The sequence below is a fragment of the Hylobates moloch genome, unplaced genomic scaffold (genome assembly GCF_009828535.3).
Source record: "Hylobates moloch isolate HMO894 unplaced genomic scaffold, HMol_V3 SCAFFOLD_9, whole genome shotgun sequence".
NCBI lineage: Eukaryota > Metazoa > Chordata > Mammalia > Primates > Hylobatidae > Hylobates > Hylobates moloch.
In genome coordinates, this window is record NW_026652284.1 from 30,129,830 (window position 1) to 30,151,777 (window position 21,948).

The 21,948-nt window shown below is 37.5% G+C and overlaps 1 protein-coding gene across 9 annotated transcripts in view; it reads left to right on the forward strand.

Moving 5' to 3' along the window:
- The window catches only part of NCOA2 (nuclear receptor coactivator 2), a 301,828-nt gene that overhangs the window by 173,418 nt on the left and 106,462 nt on the right, over positions 1-21,948 (forward strand). For 7 of the 9 annotated variants that reach the window (XM_058444592.1, XM_032759594.2, XM_032759599.2 and 4 more), the window contains 2 exons: positions 18,406-18,510; positions 21,081-21,253. In XM_058444592.1, the coding sequence (XP_058300575.1) occupies positions 18,425-18,510; positions 21,081-21,253 (259 nt within the window). In that variant the 5' untranslated portion in view covers positions 18,406-18,424. Of the gene's footprint in view, positions 1-17,047; positions 17,085-17,990; positions 18,175-18,405; positions 18,511-21,080; positions 21,254-21,948 lie in introns of those variants that run through there. The other 2 variants (XM_058444594.1, XM_032759596.2) reach the window with 2 other exon arrangements.

Genomic DNA, 21,948 nt, shown 5'->3' on the forward strand with positions numbered 1-21,948 from the left:
CGTTTTGGAAAAATCGTATGTCATATTCTGTATGTGTGTGCTTTTACTTTTTGGCCTTGATCAGATACCCAGAGAGGTTCATAACCCCAAAAGCTGTTAAGAATCACTGACCAGAGAACGTAATTGTAGGGACAGGCAAAGGATTTGAGTAGATACCTCTCCAAAGAAAATATGCAAATAGCCAAATAAACACAAGTAAAGATGCTCAGTATTGTTATTAGGGAAAGGCAAATCAAACCCACAGTGAGATATACTGCTTAATACCCAGTATGATGGCTATAACTTAAAAAGAAAACAAAAATCAGAAGGTTTGGGGAACATTTGGAAAAAAAAAGGAATCCTTGTTTGTTACTGGTAGGAATGTAAAATGGTGTAGCAGCTTTGGGAAGTAGTTTGGCATTTCTTCAAAAAGTTAAAAATAGAGTTACCATATGACTCACCGATTCCATTCCTAGCTATATATCTAAGAGAATGGAAAGCATATATCTGTGTAAAAACTTGTACACAAATGTCCATAATAGCATTATTCATAATAGCCAAAAAGTAGAAACAACCCAAATGTCCATTCACTGAGTAATGGGTAAACAAAATTTGGTATAGCTATACAATGGAATATTTGGCCATAAAAAGAAATGAAGTACTGATACATGCAGCAGTATTGCCGAGCCTTGAGAACATTATGCTAATTGAAACAAGTGAGACATAGAAGGCCACATATTATTTGATTCTGTTTATATGAAATGTTCATATGAGGTAAATCCATAGAGATAGAGAGTAGATCAGTGGCTGTGAGGGGCTGGGAGAGGAGAGAATGGGGATTAATTGTATGAGTTTGGAGTTTCCTCTTGGGGTGATGACAATGCTTTGGAATTACATATGGTGATGGTTTCACAACCCGTGAATACACTAAAACTACTTTTTAATGTATATATTAAATTGTTGCATTTTATGATGTGACCTTAGTAAAGCTGTTAAAAATAATTTTTAAAATAGAGATGAATGAGGAGGGAACTGGACAGATGGAAACCTGGATAACTGCAAGGAGGAAGAAGATCCCATAAAAGAGATTGAAAAAGAATAATTATGTAAGAGGAGGACCTATAGATTGTTGTGTCATGAAAGCCACAAAATGGAGAGGTTAAAGGAGGAACCACGAAAGGGGTGTGATTTTTAACTGTGGTAAACACAGCAGAAAGTTTGGTAACAACATACAGTATGCCCAAGTTGCTGTAGGTTGGCATTTGAATGTCATGGAAGACTAGGGAGGGCAGATTTAATGGAGTAATATGGGAAGAGATACAATACCTTTGGGTCATAGAGTGAGTGGAAGGGAATAGGAGAATAATCTACATGCCTATATTCCCTTATTTGAATCTCAAAATTCAGCACACTGAAAATGGAAAGGTTTTTTGTAATTCATTTGGCAGGTAAACCTGACCTGAATGGATGTAAGATGATTTATAATCATCATTTGTTTCATTTAGTGTGAATATTCATACATTTCACTGCAGAAATAATACTGAATTTGATTCTAGAATGCTTCTGTAGACCCCTCTGGGGTTATAATGAAATATGTTATATGACACGTATTAATTTTTTTTTGAAACAGAGTCTCACTCTGTCACCCAGGCTGGAGTATAGTCGTGCGATCTCAGCTCACTGCAACCTCCGCCTCCTGGGTTCAAGCGATTCTCCTGCCTCAGCCTCCCGAGTAGCTGGGAGTACAGGCGGACACCACCATGCCCAGCTAATTTTTGTATTTTTAGTAGAGATGGGGTTTCACCATGTTGGCCAGGATGGTCTTGATCTCTTGACCTTGTGATCTGCCCGCCTTGGCCTCCCAAAGTGCTGGGATTACAGGCATGAGCTACCGTGCTCAGCCGACATGTATTATCTTTCTAGGATGAAATATACATACATACATACATATATATATATGTGTGTGTGTGTGTGTGTATGTATGTGTATATACGTATATGTATGTGTGTGTGTGTGTGTAAATTCTAAATCATACAGTCCCCAGTGTTTGGGGATAAAGGAATCCCAGACCTTTGTATTCTTTAGACAGGTCTGGATGTGAAGGAAGATTTGAGATTGAATGGTAGCTGGAGAGGAATTTAAGCTCATCCTTTAAACATTTTTATTTTAAAGGATGGAAATGACCTGAGTATGCATTAAGTAGAGAGGAAGAGGTTGAAATGAGAAGGTGTAACTATCGCAGCAGGGTCTCCCAAGGTGAGGAGGAGAACAGAAATGGGATTGGAGACCTCATGTTCTCACTCATAGGTGGGAATTGAACAATGAGAACACATGGACACAGGAAGGGGAACATCACACTCCTGGGACTGTTGTGGGGTGGGGGGAGTGGGGAGGGATAGCATTAGGAGATAACACCTAATGCTAAATGATGAGTTAATGGGTGCAGCACACCAACATGGCACGTGGATACATATGTAAGAAACCTGCACATTGTGCACATGTACCCTAAAACTTAAAGTGCAATAAAAAAAAAAGAAAGAAATGGGGTTGGAGTAGTTAGTGTTTACAGGCAGAAGGATCACACATTCTCTGAGACACCAGAAGTGATGTTGAAGATGGAGGTGGCTATCTTTATAAGCAGGAAGAAGGGAAGTTGAGGAAAATCAAATTGAACGGGTATTTACTGAAGTGGCAAAAGCTGGAAATAATTGTTAAGGTCAATAGAACAAGCTGAGAACAAAGTAAAGGATTGACAGACAGGACTAAGGGCCTGGGCAATTTTAGAAACCTTGAAATCCGTGGGGCCACTCTGCCCCTTGTTGCTTGATATTCTCCATCAGTGCTCAGCTTCCCGTTATGGTGGAAAGACTTGGGAATGAAGTTTTGCAGAAAGAATTCTATGAGAGGAGGGTGTGAAAGGGAACTGAGGTGGCTGTGGGTGGGGAGGTGGCTGTAGCTCGAGAATGACGGAAAGGGGCAGGGGCTGGCGTACACTGAAGACTGTTTGTTGTGGAGGAAGACAGTATGAAAGCTAGTGTGCTAGGAGTTTGTGGACCAAAAAAAAGGTGTTCAAATGGAAACAGTACTGTGTGATAACAAGGTTCAGGGCATGATTATAGAAGGCAGCGGCTGAAGTAGAGGGGAGGTGAACTTTGTTGGAGTTGACAGACAAGGACCTGGGGGATACTCATTAGTTCATCCACACAGTCTTTGAAATTACTCAGAATGATGACCAGATTTGAGCTAGAGAGGAAGCGCTAGTCTGATGGCAGAATGCTTCAGTAACTGGGGGATTAAGCTGCATGTTGGTAAACTTAGGAAGATAGACAGAGGCATTCTGTGGTACTGGTAGAGAGAGGGTTTTTTCAGAGGAAGAAAGATTTTATATAAGGGCATCTTTGTAATGGAGTGAGTAGAGGGTGACCCCACCTACTATCCCTACTACACGTGTAATGAGAGGACAGCAGCTTCCACTGGAGTGGACTGCAGGGGAGTGGTGGCCTGTCAGGAGAACCAGACAGGATTAATATTCTATTAACACCCAGCATGTTACTCAACCAGCCTTGACTCAGTTTTCCGTTGTCATCCAGCCCAGTAGGTTTCAACTGATCTCCTAGGGTCTTTCCTCAAGGGATTCTGCTTTAGTTGGTCTGGGGAGGCGCCAGGAAAACTATGGTTTCAAAAGCTCCTTGGGTGATTGATTAGTGGCCAGAGATGAAGACCACCAGTGGAACCCACATTTTGCTTTCATCTGCACAACAGCATTATATCACATGCCTAGCTGACCTCAACATATTGCACCTATGACATACCTGACTCAGCACTCTTTCATCAGAGTAGAAATGAAGTACTAAAACAATTCAAAGATATTCAATTACTAGGAATCAGTTTAAATTGTGAAACAGTGTCACACCATAATCTTTAAATTAGCAAAGCATTTTTTAAAAATCTTAATACTCATTGTTGTGAATTGTGAGAAAGGAACTCGCATAGTCTGCTGAGGGGATTGTAAATTAATACAGTCTTCTTGGAAAACAGTTTGACAGTACATAAATAGGATTAAATATGGTCAGACCCTTTGATCTAATAATTACATTTCTAAGACTATTGTAGGTATATAATCAGAAATGTGGATCAAGACATTTAAGACATTAATCAGTGTTATTTATAGTCACAAAAATGGAAACATGGTTAAATATGGTATATTCATATGATGGGATATCATAGAGCCATTAAAAATTATAAAGACATTTAATGACATGGTGGATAACATTAAGAAAACAAAGACCCAGCTATAAAATTATATATACACTTTGTGCTTGATTGTATACACACTTACATTTTAAAATACTGAGCAAGAAATTTTTTAAGTTATTGATTGTTCTCTGGGTGGTAGGAATATGTGCTATTCTTTCGTGTTTTTGTATTTTTCTAAATTGTATACTAGGAGCATGTTTATTTAGCAAAAAGTAAGCTTTAAAAAATTAAAATTTTTACTCTAATCTCTTTAGCAAAAAGAATAAGGAAAACTCATTTGGGGTGAATGTTGCTAGAGAAGTCCTTGCTTATAATAATGTTGCTAGAGAAGTCCTTGCTCATAATAATCTCCAGTGTGTTTTCTAAATACTTGCAAACTATCCATTTATCTGTTGCACAGCGTTGCCAGGTTAAGCCTGTTGGTTTTGTTCTTTTTGTTTCATTTTGTTTTAAATAATAGCTTTCTTGAGATATAACTCACATAAAATTCAGCCTTTTTAAAGTATACAATTCAGGAGTATTCAGTTTATTTGCAAGTTGTGCAGCCATCACCATGATCTAATTTCAGAACAGTTTTATCAGCCCCAAAAGAAACCCTGTACTCAACAGTCGCTCCCCATTTCCCCTTCCCTCCAGCCCTTGGCAGCCACCAATCTACTTTCTGTTTCTACGGATCTGCTTATTTTGGACATTTCATATAAATGCAGCCATACAATATGTGGCCTTCTGCAGTATCCTATTAATGAGTCTCCAGTCTCTCCTCCCTACACTGCTGGAAAGTCATTTAGACCGCGACGATGCTAATCTTTCTAGCGTAACTGTGACTTTACCATCTTCAGCTCAAAAGTTTTCATTGTACCCACAGTTTATTAAATTGACAAGAGCTACTCCTTATTATGGGGGTTAAGGTTTTCAGACTCTACAAAGTAAGTGCCTAACTAAATACCTGGTAAATAAATGAACTAAATGAATTAAATATACTCTACCTTATCTCTTCTTTTCCTTCTCCCTCAGAAAGGAAGATAATCACTATTTGTTAGTTAGATTTCAGGTCACCCATAGAGCAAGACAATTTCTTTCTAAAGTTTAGGGCAGGGGATCTTACATCTCAGCAAGCATCAGAATCATGGGGAAGGCTTGGCAAGCCGATGCTGTGCTTCACCTCCGAAGTCTCCTTTCAGAAGGTCTGGTCAGAGCCAGAGAGTGCATTTCTGACAGTTCCCAGGTGACCCTTTGATAAGCATGGTTCTAGGGTCGTGCTGGCTCAGGTAGGATGCAGTCAGCACTAAGTCCAGGGCCTGGCAGTAACCTGGGGGAAAGAGGAAAGTGAGGAGGGGAAGGATCCACACTCCCAAATCCCCGGGTCCCATGGTCATCCCAGCATGCAGGCTCCCCACAACAACTCTAGCATTGTGTCACTCTTTAGTAACTGTACCACTTTGGTGCCCTGAAGTTCTCTTATATATGCTCACCCATCTCCCCTTCACTTTGGAAAATTACACCCATTCTTCAAAACCTAGCTCAGGCATTCATAAAACCTTTCCCTACTCTTCCTAATAAAGGAATTAATTTTTCCTTCGTTAGCACTTTGTATTTTTTATGTATATTGTCTTGTATGTTAATTAATTCCATACTTGTATCTTCTTCCTAAGTCTTGCATTTCATGAGATCAAATTCTGTTATTTACTCAGAGCAAAGTAATTTGCCCTTAGCCGCTACTCAATAATTATCAGTACAGTTGAATTCAATATCAGAAGAAAATAAATGCAAATAGATTTTTAAGTTAAAAGCCTGTAATTTAGGCTATATTTTAATACCAAAAGAGACCTGTATTGGTTAGAAACTTAACCATATATAACATTAGATTGTTCAAATATATTTTTGCCCTAAGTATGATAGTCACTGCTCTTGGTTCAGAAACATTGACTTGAAAGAAAATACCAACTAAAGAAATCGTATGTTTGTGCTATGAACACGTATGTACTGTGTCGTGGTGTCTCTGAGAGCTAGCTTAGTTTTCTCCACGTCATTCTATCCCAGCTAGAACCAGGGTTTAAATTTCAGCTTGATGGATTATTATCAATTTCATTTTAGTATCAGGCAGAAGGAATATAATATAGCTAGCTGTCTCTGAGGTGTAAAGCAATTAACTCAGTTTCTTTCAAGTTTCATTCCATGCTTATTACTTGCTAGTTATAGCTAAATAGGGTGCAGCAGTCTTAGAGATCTTTATCCATAGGTGTAGCTTTTATAAACAATTGTTCTTTATTCTCTCAGTGGAAAAACGTCTTAGGACTATTTAAAAGAAACAGGTAGAGAACAACATATAAAATAGGAATTTTCCTTAATCTTTTTAATGCCTATTGTAGACCACCCTTATTAACTACTCAAGGAGTAACTAGAAGCTACCTTTCTTGAATCCAATTACATATTTAGTTCCACAAAGCGTAATAATTCTCCATCTGGGGCTATAAAGGGGAGAAAACCCTCCACTGGCAGCTCGCCAAGGCTATTCTGTGCTCTTTACAAAGTTTGTCGGCCAAAACTAGAGGGTCCTCCAGTCTCTGACACTGAGGTCAGAGAATTGGACTCCACTGTACAATCCCAATGATAGCAATATGCTTATGCTTTTGCTGACAGCTACCTGCCTGTGTCTCAAGTTTGAAACTTAAAATAGCTAAAATAGAAATCGTGATCTTACAGAATGGCTGGTTTTGATGATTACCAAAATCCATCATTTGAGGGAGAAAAAATTGTTAAATTAACGGTTTTGATTCACAGTTTTAGGTGCCAAGGTAATTTTCAAATTCCATTTGTAAAAAAAAAACTTTCTAAGTTCTAGTAATTCTCAGTAAACATTCTGTAGATACGTGTTATTTGCAAATAAAAATGCTTAATTTGGCTTTTTTTTTTTTGAGATGGAGTCTCGCTCTGTTGCCCAGGCTGCAATGCAGTGGCTCACTGCGACTTCCACCTCCCAGGTTCAAGTGATTCTCCTGCCTCAGCCTCCCAAGTAGCTAGGATTACAAGTGCGTGCAATCATGCCCGGCTAATTTTCTTGTGTTTTTGTAGAGTTGGGGTTTCACCATGTTGGCCAGCCTGGTCTCAAACTCCTGACCTCAGGTGATCTGCCCGCCTCAGCCTCCCATAGTGCTGGGATTACAGGTGTGAGCCACTGCGCCCGGCCTAATTTGGTTTATTTTTATAAGACATAATTGGTATCTTTTTGGAGCAGAGGAGCTTCTGTTAATCTACAGCTGCCATTTTCATTATTAATGTGAACCATTGCCTTATAGCAAATAGTGTTCAGAATAATTGTAATGATCTGACAAAGAATAAGTTTGTAGGAATTTGTATGGTAAGAAAATGATTCAGAGGTCCTCCCAAACTAGATTTTTCCTTCTTGTTGTTTTTTACCTCTGTAGAAGTGTGGTGGAAAACAGAGAAAAGAGCATAAAAAAGTATTTCAGAAGAATACTTCTTACACACTCACCCTAGAAAGGAAACATTATTTACACTGCCAAAACAGCCTATAACTATGTCCCTCATTTCTTCTCAAACCACAAGCCTTTATTAAATTTGGGTCCTGTACTTTTTTCATGCAACATGCTTGAAAGTTTTGCCTCTACTTTGCTTTTCTGTTTGATTGAGGTAAAGAACCCATAGGAAAGTTTGGAGTTAAATGAGTGACAGTGGACAAAAGAGAAGAAGGACTGAGTTTCTTAAGGCCCATCCCTGACACGGAGACACTGGAGTGGGAGGCAGCAGCATGAGCCTGCCTGGGGCCCACAAAGGGCTGCCTCATGGGGACAGTGGGTACCAACAAACACCCTGGACCCTCTCCTGGGAAAGAGGCAGCTGATCAGGAGGCATTTTAAAAAGTGTTACTTTCACTTTAACGTACCATGGGCTTGGAACAAGTAAAAGGGAACCTTTAATTCTTCCTGGTGGAATCTCTGAAGCCTGCGTAAAGGGAGTATGCTTTGAGCTGCTTTGGAAGGATAGACCAGATTTTTCTGAGGAAGAAGGGCAATTTTAGTAACCTTTACTGGAAAGCTCTTGTGATTTAGATAAATTTCTTGCTCTGAAAGAGTTGGTAGAAGAAAAAGCATGAGAAGTCCATATAGTTAAAGAACATACGATATGCTAATGACTCTAAAATATCTAAGTATCTGTTTATATTATACAGAAGAACTTACAGTAAATATAAGTTTACCTTAAGTTTTAAGTATAGTTATATATATAAAAAATAAAACATAAGTTTTAAGTATAATTATAATACAGATTTAGTAGGTTGGAACTTGCTATAGAAATATCCTTTGGTTTACCAAAGAAAATAATTTTTACTTGAAATTTCATTGCTAATACCAGTGAAATGAGATTTGATTTCTCATTTCATTCATTGTAGGCAGTCTTTGTGCCACTTAGTACAGTATAGGTTTCCCTCATTTTTTGCAAGATTTTTTCTGAAAATATGCATGTAAACAATTGATACACTTACAGTTTATATTCCAAAGAGCAGGTTACTTTAAAAATTCCATTTGGTTTGCCTAGGTTTTCGTTTGTTTGTTTTTCCCAGCAGCACAGTCAGCTTTATTTCATTCCTTTTCTTCTTTCTCTTTCTTTCTTTCTTTCTTTCTTTCTTTCTTTCTTTCTTTCTTTCTTTCTTTTTTCTTTCTTTCTTTCTTTCTTTCTTTCTTTCTTTCTTTCTTTCTTTTTCTTTCCTCTCTCTCTCCTGTTCTTTCCCTCTTCCTTTCTTTCTTTGTTCTTATTATAAACTCACAGAAGTCTGATGTGTTAATGAAAGAGAATTTGGAAAATACAAAAATTAAATTACACCCATAATGCCCATTGAAATAATTTAACTGCTAATATTTTGATAACTTTTCTGTTTTAATTTTTAATTTTTTAATTTTCTTTTTAAATTAATTTTTCTTTCCAAATTCACCATCAATTTAGATTATTTTATAAACATTTATAGTCTATTAAATTCAGATAACAGTTTATGTTTATTAAATAAGCCCTTACTATATGCCAGCTGCTCTTCTGTGCCCTTTACATTTCATGCTCTCAGCAAGCCTATAACGGTATGTATTATTGCTCCAGTTTTACAAATGAAGAAACAAAGCTCCAAAGAGGTTAATTAAATAACTTGCCCCGGGTCAAATAACTAATATGTGTGTGGTGTTCTAGGGATTTCCAGCCAGAGTCGACACCAGAGAATGTGATCTAAGCCACAACATTGTACAGCTTTTCATATGATTAATGGTTGTATATTAAAGAAATTGTATTATGAATCTTAGAGATCTGTTAGAAAGCTCTCAGATAACACCCATCTGAGAGGACTTTGCTGGCTACCTATGTAAAATAGTATCCCTCACCCCATCTACATTATACTCTATCTTAATCTTACTGCCTTGTTTTTCTTTTCTTTTCTCTCTTTTTTTTTTTTTTTGAGACAGAGTCTCACTTTGTCACCCAGGCTGGAGTGCAATAGCATGATCTCGGCTCACTGTAACCTCTGCCTGGCGGGTTCAGGCGATTCTCCTGCCTCAGCCTCCTGAGTAGCTGGGATTACAGGTGTGCGCCAACACACCCGGCCAATTTTTGTATTTTTTAGTAGAGGCGGGTTTCACCGTGTTGGTCATGTTGGTCTCGAACGTCTGACTTCATGGTCCACCCGTCCCGGCTCCCAAAATGCTGGGATTACAGCACGCCACTGCGCCCGGCCCTACCTTGTTTTTCTTTGTACCTCTAATCACTATCTGATGTGGTAAATATTTTGTTTGTTTTACTATTCCTCACCCTCTCCCTACTTTCCTGTTAGAATATAAGAGTCAGTGACTTGGTCTGTTGTGTTTATTGCTATATTCTCCAGTAACTAGAACCTTGCTTGGTGCATAATAGATATTCACTAATATTTGTTGTGATCTGCATTCCCCCTTAATAAATCATGGCCTGATGCTGCCACTGTCTGAGAGTCTCAGGATGATGGGCAACTTAAGTACATCCCACTCCAGACAGGAGAGGAGAGGGGTAGGGGAACAGAGGAGCAGGAGGACAGGGAGGAGCAGGGCAGGGGGTGGGGCACTCTGCACCTAGCCGTGATATTGTGTGCCTACCAAGAGCCAGATTCTTGTTTCCCAAACAGTTTTTGCCAGTTGTACTTGTTATTATAATGACATAATTTAATTAAATATATGTAACATATCAAGTGTGAGTTTGAAAAGATACATTTGTTTCTGTGAAAACTAAGACTCAAAGTGAAATGAAGAAACATTGCTGCCAAATGGGTGTATAGGACACATGACACATGTCTAATAGACTGGGAAAAAATCATACAAATCTGTACCTTATAAGCACTTTTAAGAAATCTAAGCGTCTATAAGTTCTAGGTCTGTTTTAAATAAACAGAAATTAGAGAGTAGACACTGGTTTTATTGTCCACTGTTTAGATGATAAATTATAGGTATAGGTATGATTTATGCAAGAAGGGCACTGTGAAACTCCAGTGGAGACTGAGACTCAAAGTTACATTTATGTGTTTAAAATTAAAAGGAAATTATTAAGGTAGTATGTATCATTTTTACAATTACCCTTCATAACTGACTTTTTAAATTAACCAATTACCATTTCTGAAACAGAAGAAAGAAGGCTTTTACTGTTTTGAGTGAAACTGAGCATTCTTGGTATGCCAGATAAAATTTCTAGTTGGTATCTTATTTAATAACTTCATAATAAATTCAATAATAACAAAAATATTTGCTTATCTTCGGGGAATAATTGTGCATGAGCTGAGCATGACCTCTTTTCTGCACTGGAGTATGAGCTGCAGGAGGGCAGGGACTGTTAGCTGTTTTGTCATGACTTTCTCTCCAGCGTCTGCAGCAGTGCCTGGAGCATTAGTTATTTATTGAATAAATGGATACATGATTCTAACATATGCACTGTTTAACAGAAAGAAGTGTTTTACATTTCACGGTGATACTGTTTTTAAGAAAAAGAAAAGTGCTTTCAAATTACGTAGTCACTGTTGACTCAGTTAAAATATACTGCTTCCTGTAATATACACTAGTTTATAAATTTCTGTCTTCAGTGAAAGTATCAAAGTATAGGAACCTTCAATGCCCACATTACAGTGGTTAAGAATTGAGGAACTGTTTTGATTCATGAGCTCCAAGACTTCCTGTGTGGCCTTGTTCAAGTTACTTTATTTCTCTTGTACCTCAATTTCCTCATCTATACAATGGTGATAATTAGGCTGTTACAGGAACTGAAGGAGTGCATACAGGTAAAGTACGTAGAAAACGCCAACCAACGTAGAAACACTCCATGGATGATGGTTATTATCATTACACCTGTGATCTGTGGGACTTAGGCAAATTACTGGAAACAGGTTGGAGAGGTTAGATAATCTATAAGATGTATATATACATATCAAATTGTGGCTTTTAAGCAAGGAAATATGTGCTAAGTAACCTAACTCATAAGTCTTCAATAAATGTTAGCAAAAAAACCAAACAACATATTACGCTATGAGAGAGAACTCTCATTTATTTAAGAACTGTTGACAACTCAAATGATAAAAACACTCTTTGTAGAGGTACAGACTGTCTTGACCTTGCCAGTTAACTTTCTCAGGAATTAGAAAGTCATTTTTTAATCTCGTAACAAAATTTAAAATGGGTTGCAGAATAAAGACAGATAATTGAATTTTAGTCTGGACAAGTTATGAAACTCAGACACAAGCACTACATTGTAGTCCTTGATTTGATGACTTCTTTCCAGAATGCTAAGCCTTTGGTGAAAACTGGTTTTCAGAATAATAAAAAGACACTGAGTACACTCTGCTTGAAGGGGAGGGAAAATGCTTACGTTATGCAAGGAATGCAGCTTCTTCCCGCGATGTTTTCTCATCTGAGGCCTTATTAAAACCTAGTCTTGCTATTCCTGGCCATATTCGCACCAGCTGACGTCGATATATAAGCAGTCCAGTAACTGGCTATGTTAATGAACTTGGCCTATGAGAATTTAGAAAGTAGAAGCCATCATGTGCCACTGATGTCAGACTAGACATTTTCCCCCATGTTGGTAATGATAGTTTAGAACAGCTCTCTGCTACTTATGTATTCTGCCCTGAATTTTGCTAAGATAAGACTTTTAAGGAGGTTTTCCCCTTCTTTAGGAGAGATGCAGATGATGGATATGTTACAGCAAAATATTTGTGTAACCAGTGAACATGAATGTAGCCATTTATTTGATTACTGCAGCATGTGTTAAAGAGCTGCTACTGCCCGTTTGCAGCCTAATGTGTTTATTACAGTCTTCCCAATGGCATCTTGAAGTGTCTTTCAGCTAAAAAATTCATGAGTATTATTGGCTTTCAGTCAGAAAATGGAATATGTTTTCTAGTTACTGTCTAATACACCACTTTAAGGCCATTATACAAAAGTAATCTAAGAGCAGACGATACTGAGAGGAAGGAATTTTTAGCTTAGACATTTGTTTATATACTGTTATTACTGTTCCTGGACTAAGACACAGCATAAGAGAAGGTAGGTGCTAAAGCCAGTTTACCTAGAGACTAGTTGTAGTTGTAGGATATGTTACTTTCTTTAATCCTCTACCTAACAATAAATGGCTAGTGTTTTAGTATTGAAAATCATATCCTAATAATAGTGGTTTGTGTCTATCTTATTGTTATTTTTAAAAGGCAAATGTACAGTAAACTGCTGTAAACTAGTAAAGTTGAACTTATTTGAAAACAAATTCTGGATTTTTCTGGATTTATTTGAAGTGAGTCCTCTAAACTTTGTAACTTAACTGTTGTTACTATATGAATTAATGTACAGTTTTTTGAGTCTGTACATTAATCTGTAGATACTATAGTGTGTGAGGCAAATTAAAATTTTACTGTATGAAAACCAAGAAGCACTACAGTGTTATGTAAAGATGAATTAAAAGAGCCCTTATGATCTGGTAAAAAAGATTATTGACACTTGGGAGGAAACAATACATAATTTTACTAGGTAAAGATTTTTAAAATATTGTGTCATGTCCTCTATCACTGTTAAATGCATTATTAGTTTGCCAATGGGAAGCAGCGTTTGATTTTCTGTGTGCTGTCATCCCAGCATTTAGTAAATCCACATAGTTCTACTTCTGTTTTGTCTGTGTGATGATTCTTTGTATGAATCGACATTATATCCTTGAGTAGTCTGTGTATTTCCTGCATAGAATATTTATTCAACTGTTGCCAGAAGTTGGGATCTTGCCAAAATAATGTCTGCTTTGGGTAATTTCGACCAATTAACCCTATTTGAAAAGAGGTATTTCCCTTCCTCTAGCAATTGGCTGTCTTCTGTGTCATCTTACTGACTTCCCGAGTTTGGCCTCTACTTTCTTTTCCACCTTTCTCAGGCATCTACATCCAAAAAGCACATTTTGTTTATTGAAGAATTAGATACTATGTTTTTTAGACTTATCAGAGCCTGGCCCAGAAATTTTGCTTGGATCGCTCTTGGAACACAGTATACTTTGAAGGAGAAACTGTTACCAGTTTAAAATGAGCAAATGTTTTCATTTGTGATAAAGCAATAGTGGATGCAGCTTTAGCTGTTGAGGTGGGATTCTGAGAAACAGTGGGCTCTAAAAGATTATCCTTTTGTAGTTTAGTTGAATAGAAATGGAAGGGTATTTAAGTGAGGTTTTATGTATACTTTTAATATTGCTTGAGCATTTCTTGGTTTTAAAAGTTTGTAAAGGGTTAGACTACATACTATACAATTTCACGTGTCTATCGTAAAGAGAGTTCAGAAGGAACCTCGGAAGTCTCTAAGTCTTTCTGTTCTCATAACAAGAGCTAGATGATTTATCAGGCAGGTCCTCTTCAGGTAGACATTCATAAGAGAAGTGGTTTCAGTAGCTCTTTCTATGTCGTTTCTAACTTGGGGAATTTCAGAGAAGGCCTAACTTTAAGAACATTTATTGGAGCTAGCAGTCAGGATCAGATGTTCGATCTCTTTATTATGTTTGGAGTTTAGCAGCAGTAGTATCCTTATTCTTTAACTGAATTTGTTCTGTATATAATGCATCTGGCAGTTTTACAAGCCTTGTTTGGAAGATAGCCTGTCCTGATAAAAGATAAAATGCATATTATCGTTTACATAAATTATGGATGATTAACAAGCTTTAATGGTATGAGGTTGTATTGAGAGCAACAGCTTTGTTACCTTATAAGTTATATTGGTGAATTCTATGAAAGTACATTTTTGAATTGTGTTGAGGTTTAACATTTTATTTTGCTTTCTGTCATTACACTAAGGATTCAACTGGCTTTGTTCACCCCTCCCAGAATATTGTTACTTTTTAGAGATAAAACTTACTAATCGTAAGGCTGTAACTCTTCCCTACCATCTAGCTCATCCAAGTTGATATCAAGGGATGTAAGGGAGGATGTATGGTCACTGTGAAAGCAGGGCTATTGTGTTGTTACAGATAACAAGAATGGATGATTTGAAACTTTTTTTTCAGCCTTGTCCTTTCACAACCCCCAACATCTGGTAGAAACTGGTTTGCTCTCAATGACTGTAATTACCATCAAATACAGCCTGAGAGTTTGTGTCATTTTCAGTTTGTGTGATTTACGTTAAACAGTTTCAGCATTGACAGTGAGATGCTTAAGAATTTTAATTTCATGTGAGTGTGCAGAAATTATAAGAAACTATTAATTTAGAGCTGGTCACCAAATGAAATTTTAGAACCTTCAGTGCTGCTCTTTAGTATTTTCCGTCTCCTACCTTTACACTGGAAATGAATTTTTTAACTTCGATCTACAAAAGTGCATCAAAATTCCTCTGTCCATAGAGTTTACTTTAGATATTTCTCTATGAGTGAATATACACTAGAATGTACATTTATATAGAAAAAGTAATTTATATAACTTAGAAGAAAGTCATTTTTATAACTTATCTATCTCTCTCTGGTTTTTATTTATGTCACTTCTGCATTGCCCAGTATTTTGAGTGGGGGGAAAAATGAACTCACCTGGCCCCACCTCCTGTTCCAGTGTGGAATACTGACACTTGCTGCCAGCCCAGCCTCCTCACATAGAGCATTAGAAATATCAGGCAGTCCACTAGGTTAGAGCACCTCATTCATGAGGTTCTCTGTTATTTATCTGGCTCTCCTACTAAAACGCAGGGCATAAATTTATGTGTCTGCTCTAGGACTGCAGCTGCCTGTCACCCCCTGTCCTTCTCCTCCCTTTCCTGTGTCAGTGTTACATTCTCTCCCCTCTCTTTTGGTCTCAGGTCTGTCTCCTTTTTGTTTTTTTGGGTGATTTGCAGTGATTCAGACAGGGCATCCTTGTATGTTGGCACTTCCTGGAGGTTACCAGGAGGCAGCCATCCTTCCTTGGCTTGGCCAGGCATCCCCGACTCTACCCCGCTTTCCCGTTGGTGGTGGAAAGGTAGGTTGGAGGTGGGTACTGGGGCACATAGCCCAGGAATGTTGCTCTAAGAGGAGGACATGTGCAGTAGACACAAAAATATAGGGAAGCAATTATGTTCATCAAGCCGAAAGGTGCAGATTTTGAGGCAGTGTGTTTAAGATACCACCACATAACAAAAGGGAAAACCACTTGGCATTTCAATAACTTACTTCAAGAGGAAATTATGGTATTTTCAGTCTACAAATAGAGTGGTTTTTAAGCCAACCTTGAGTAGGTACAAGCAAATTATAAACAGTCTGCTCAAATGATTTTACTATACTTAGACTAGAAAATGGCTCCTCTTCTCCCTCCCTCTCGTCCCTATGTCCCAGTGCTGTCCCTCGTATGTTACAGTTGTTCGTGTATGTATTTTAGAATATTCACAGGTAAATGATGCAAATAATAATGTTAAATCATCCTCAAACTGGGTGTATATGACTTTAGGTAAAACAGTCACTTACTTTAATGGTCTGTTGAAAGCTGTCTGATCTTTCTGATAGTACTATACATTTTAGTATATGTGGCAATACTTTTGAGGGGGGGAATAGCCATTTTAACAACAAAACTTGTCACCTATACCTACTATATAGGGCATTTTACTATGCTGTATATTGAAGGCTCTATTTTAATGATAGAAACTTTCTTAAGTTTGTATGACTTCTAGAAAGCTGCTTTCAGAGTGAAAATCTCCTAGGTCATTTGTTGAAAGCTTACTTAGACTGGATGTATAATGTTTTTTCTTACATCTCATGATTGAACCATGGGAATTGTGGTTCAGAGAGAAGTACTGAAAGTGATTGTCTATAAGGTATCATCTGAGAAGGGTTCTGGAATTTAGGGTTTTGTTGTTGTTATAGAGATGGGATCTTGCTATGTTGCTCAGGCTGGTCTCCAACTCCTGGTCTCAAGTGAGCCTCACATAGCTAAAAGTGGTGAAGCTTGGACATGAATACTGGCCCTTAACTTCTCTGCTATTCTGCCTGTCATAGTCTGCCTCTCTCATAGTAAATAAATACAGATTATACTTATTATCAGGCCAAAATTGTGACCACAGTGTGGGACATTGGGACTTGGTTGCATTGCCCTAACCAGCAAGAAGCTTGGGTATCAGCTTTGAGAATTATTCCCTTCTATGTCACCGCTTGAATCAAATGTGTACCATGGGTGCAGCCTCCGTAAATGGATACAGTATTTCTTCATTCTGCTTACATACAACTCTTTAAAAAAAAAAAAAAAAAAAAAAAAAAACTAACTCCACTGCGCTATTGTATCAGAAGTGGCAAGAAGAAATTATTGTAGTACAGCTGAGACTGGGCAGCCCAGATGACAGGGAAGAAGCAGCCCAGCGATTTGACTGGTATGCGTTATGTTCCTTAGACCTCCTTGCTCTTTGTCCTTACTCTCGATTGTCCCCTGTCATCTTCCTTAAGTTCTCTGTCTTCTAATGCACTTGGCCTTCCCTTTGATTTTTTTTTTTTTTCTATCCAGAAAAGAAAAGAAGCCACTACAAAAAAGTAAAGGAGGGCAAAGGCAATTTAGAAGTCTGGGGGCCAGAAGGAAGGGGAAGTAGTATAGAATAGGAGCTCTAGGAAAGACTTTAAATGCAGATTTCAACTTGTCCTGCTGCATTGTTTTTTCTTTTGGTAAGCAGTTATTGAACACCTTGAGTTTATCTTTTATGTTTTCCTCACAGTCTTTGTAAGTCTCTTTGTTTAGCTCTCTTAGTACTTAAACCTCTGTCACTGGCTTGTTCTTGCTTACCTAAATACTATTTTGATTATGTTAGTGATGACGAGCACACTGGTTTTCTTATTTTTTTTTTATTTTCTTATTGAGAGGAATTCAGCAAGCAGGAGCTGATCATGGTCCTTCCCACTTGGGGTCAGTAAAGTTCCCCTGACTTTTGGGGCATATCTTAAGACCTTTGGCGACAGCAGCCAGAACCAGCTGAGGGAAGGAAAGTTTGGAGGCGGCAGGATGTGAGAGAGGAAGCGACCATGCTGTGTGCAGGGAGGTGAGCTGCCACAGAGAGAGGGCACCGAAGGAGGAGCAGCCAGGCAGCTGCTGCAGGAGAGCCAGGCACAGGAGCTTCCCGAGGGGCCAGGAAGATCCCCCACTAGGGGGCATTGATGAAGAGGCCTTGTGCAGGAACTCAGGGCTACAGGGGTGTCAGAGGTACCTAGTTAAATTCGAAAATCCTCAATTTCGTGTCCTGGCACTGGCTCTTCCCTGGGCTGTCTGTTGTGGGTGAGCTATTGCAGCACAGACTTCACATTGGCTAACCCAAAACAGAGACTGGGAGGAGCCCCTTACAACACCTGTAGTTTCCACATGGTGCAAGATCACTCTTGAAACTGGAGGCTGGCAGCCCAAACTCAGAGCTGGTAGATGTAGTTCATGGTGCTGTTGAAATACAACTCCTGTTTAAAGAATTTGGGCCCAATGAGGTAGGCTTGTTTGTTGCTTAAATGTTAACCTTTACATTTGCTTAATCTTAAAAGATTTTTTTAAAGAGACGGCTTTTATATTAGAAATTATACATGCACATAAAACAATGTGTTAATTACTGGTCTCAAATTTCTGATTGGAGTCAAAGTTCTTTTATTGTTGGTAAAATGATCAGACACTTCATCATCAGCTCTCTTCATTTTTTTCTTCCTCTTTGTTTTCTGTTTTAGTTGCTGATATGTGTTCAAGATGAGTGGGATGGGAGAAAATACCTCTGACCCCTCCAGGGCAGAGACAAGAAAGCGCAAGGAATGTCCTGACCAACTTGGACCCAGGTTAGTTCTTGCTGAGAAAAGGAATCAGTATTTATTAAAGCCACATGAGTGTTTCTTTGTTATTTTAGCATTGATTTTACTGCTGATTCAAATATTGTGTTGGTTTTTCTCCTTAATTAAATCGCTGAATATGTACTTGCTTACATTTTGAATATGCAAATCAGTTACAGATTGTATTCTTTACAAAAAGAGGAAAGCTGTAAACTTCTGATATCTTTTGACTCTTAGAATCAATTTATTTAATAATATTGAGTTTGATTACACAATATTATAACAAGAAGAAGATCCTATAGTAAAAAGATTTGCCGTTAATTTTATAATGGGTTTTATTTTTTGTTGTTTTATTTTTAATGACATAAAATGTTAAACCCATGTACTTCTGAGTTGAGAACAAAGATTGTGGCTCTTTAGTGAATAAAACAAAGAATTTTAAAGCAAATTTCATCTCATATATTATGGGTGGAAGTGTGAATTGTTATAACGCCCATGTCGGGTAATTTTGCAGTATCAAAATTATAAATGCATATCCTGTTTGAACTAGCCATTCCACCTTTAGGAATTTTCCTATTATGTACTTTAACACATGCAAAATGATGTGTATATGAGGTTACTCAAATTGCAAAAGATTCGGAAAAACCTAAATGTCTGTTAAACAGCTGTGGTACATCTAGAACCTGGAACACAATGCAGCTGGGATAAAGATGAGGACGCTCTTTATGGGTTAATATGAAAAAAATCTCTTAAGAATATTGTTACAGACAAAAAGCAAGGTTTAGAAAATGTTTATGGAATACTACCATTTGTATAAACAAGGAAGAAAAAAAGAATCTGTGTTGTTTTAGGATAAGAAACAATAATTGTTGCTACCTGTTTCGGTGGATGAGAACTGGGCAAATAGTTATCAAAAGTAGAAGAGAGACTTTTCACTTTTTCAATGTTTTAAATCATATAATTTTAAGAATTAAATAAAAACACCTTCTACCTAATGGACAGTAAAAACATCAGACATGAAAAATAGTAGGGAAGAGGGCTAGGAAAAGTCATCAAGAGAGGCAGAGCAGGAGAAAGGGCAAAACACCAATATTTTATATTCCCTTTTCCCCTTCTAGTTGCCAAGCAAAACATCAAGCCCAATAAATCTCCACTCTCTACATCCCAGCCCCCAGCTCCTCTAGGTTCCCTAGTATTTCCTGGTAAACCACAAACTTCTGTCTGTCAGACTGCCTTTAATAGTCAGTAGCCCTACCTGGGGAGGCGGTGGGAGTAAATGGGAACTGTCCCAGCTGTGGGCTGTAGTGGCAGGTCTCTGAGCCCTCCCTCTGGGGCACTCAGGGGTCTTTTGAACACAACTCCCCTTTCTCACCTATTTGTCATTTATTTCTTACCTTGTGTAAGGGTGAGAGGGCATGGGTGGAGGGTGGTGGAGGGGGCCAGAATGGGAACTGGGCTATTCTAAGCATTCCAGCCACTCTTTACCTTTTGCTGTAAAAACGGAAGCTACAGGTAAAAATGAGACTTAGAAAAAAAACCAAATTCTGAATTACTCTGCTAGTAATTGGTAGGGTGATCCTGGACAAATTGTATAAACACTATAAAATAGAGACATTGTATTATATTACGTATTACTTTATGAAAATCAAACATATTTAGAGATGAATATATGAAAGTCTATTGTGAATCCAGAAATTTTTAAATTAGTATTATATACAAATAATTATATATAAAAATACAGAAAGCTGCTACATTAAGCAACTTGCTTTTCTTCCTTATTGTATTGTTTTGAATGTCATTTAATGGGCCCTCCTTTGCACTTGAGAAAATAATTGTATGCTGTTATTATGAAAAGGAACTTTTGAGTTTACTATTTTGTCACATTCTAATGAGATTTTGCCTCTTTTGATATTTTTCCATTTCATTAACTTTTTAAAACTTTAGTTGAAATTGGACTGTTTGTTCATATTTTGCATGTCATTCAGCTTGGACAGTTAACAAATTTCCTGGGTCAGTTTCGCTTTTGTTTCTAGCTATATTGTGACTTTTTGCATTACCTAAAAAGGCTGTTTGGTTTGCTTACTAACATTCTGAAGAAGTCTATAAAATTATAAATATCTGGTTTTATTTTTTATGTTTTACCAAAAATTATTGAAATGTATTCCTGTTATTATCTGGGTTAACTTCTCTTTTAATAATCTTAAATAAATTTTAAAATATAACCTCCTTTACCTTTTTGAAACATTCTCTTATTTGTCAATTAATTTGGTGCCCACTTGTTTCAAGTACTGCACTAAGCACAGCGATGAGCGCAGTCCTGGTCACTGTGAAGCGGACAGTCCAGTGGGAGACGCCAAACACATTGAACAGATAGTTTCATTACAAACTAGGCTTAGGTTGATTTTTTTAAAAAAACATGGAATACTTTTGGAAAATTGTGTTTTTCCCCCAAAAGTATTTCTGTGTTTATATAGGTAGCTTTTGTTTGCTATCTTTGTATTAAACTTGTTTAACACGTTCGTTTTTTTCACAATAGCTCTTTTTCAAATACATCATAAAAATGTGTTTCTTCTTTTAAGCCCCAAAAGGAACACTGAAAAACGTAATCGTGAACAGGAAAATAAATATATAGAAGAACTTGCAGAGTTGATTTTTGCAAATTTTAATGATATAGACAACTTTAACTTCAAACCTGACAAATGTGCAATCTTAAAAGAAACTGTGAAGCAAATTCGTCAGATCAAAGAACAAGGTAAGAGGACTGAATTAGTATTTTGAAGAGTTGAATTGGTTTCTGTTTTTCCCTGTGTGAGAAGTCCCTTCAGAGTCCCTTTAATCCATTTCTTATGCTTAAATTATTGATGAGGAAATGATGTCACCGTGTAAGATGAATGCAAGTATCACTTGCAGTGGTTTATAAATAGGCTTTGTATAAAATTCAGCCATTCCCTAAAGACAGAGGAGACCGAGGTGAGTCAGGGTGATGGAACTTTTCATCTAGTAAACTCAATTAGGTGCCCACAATTCTCCTCCCCACACCATGGCATTTTCAAGGCACACACAGCAAGTGACCATCAAAAGTTGCAAGTAGCAGCCAGTTTGAGATGTAAACCAGAAGTAAGGAAGTCAAGCACCTCCTATTTCAGCTAGTCAGCATATTTGATTAGTCTGAGCCTCAACTGGCCATGCCACTAGATTAGAATTTCATATCCTGAATGACAAGAGATTTGAAAGGCTCTAACCTCCAGTAAGAAATCTATCTGTGAACTTGAAACACAGAACATGACAGCTCTCTTCCTATGGTTTTCTTTTTTTCTGAGATAATTTTATGATTCTTTTCTTTGATATTTTTGCCTACAGAAAAATATCAAGAAAATAATGTTTTTAAGAACACATTTGACTTTGTGGTGCCAAAAATAAATCTTTATTCGGCAGGTATGAACAACG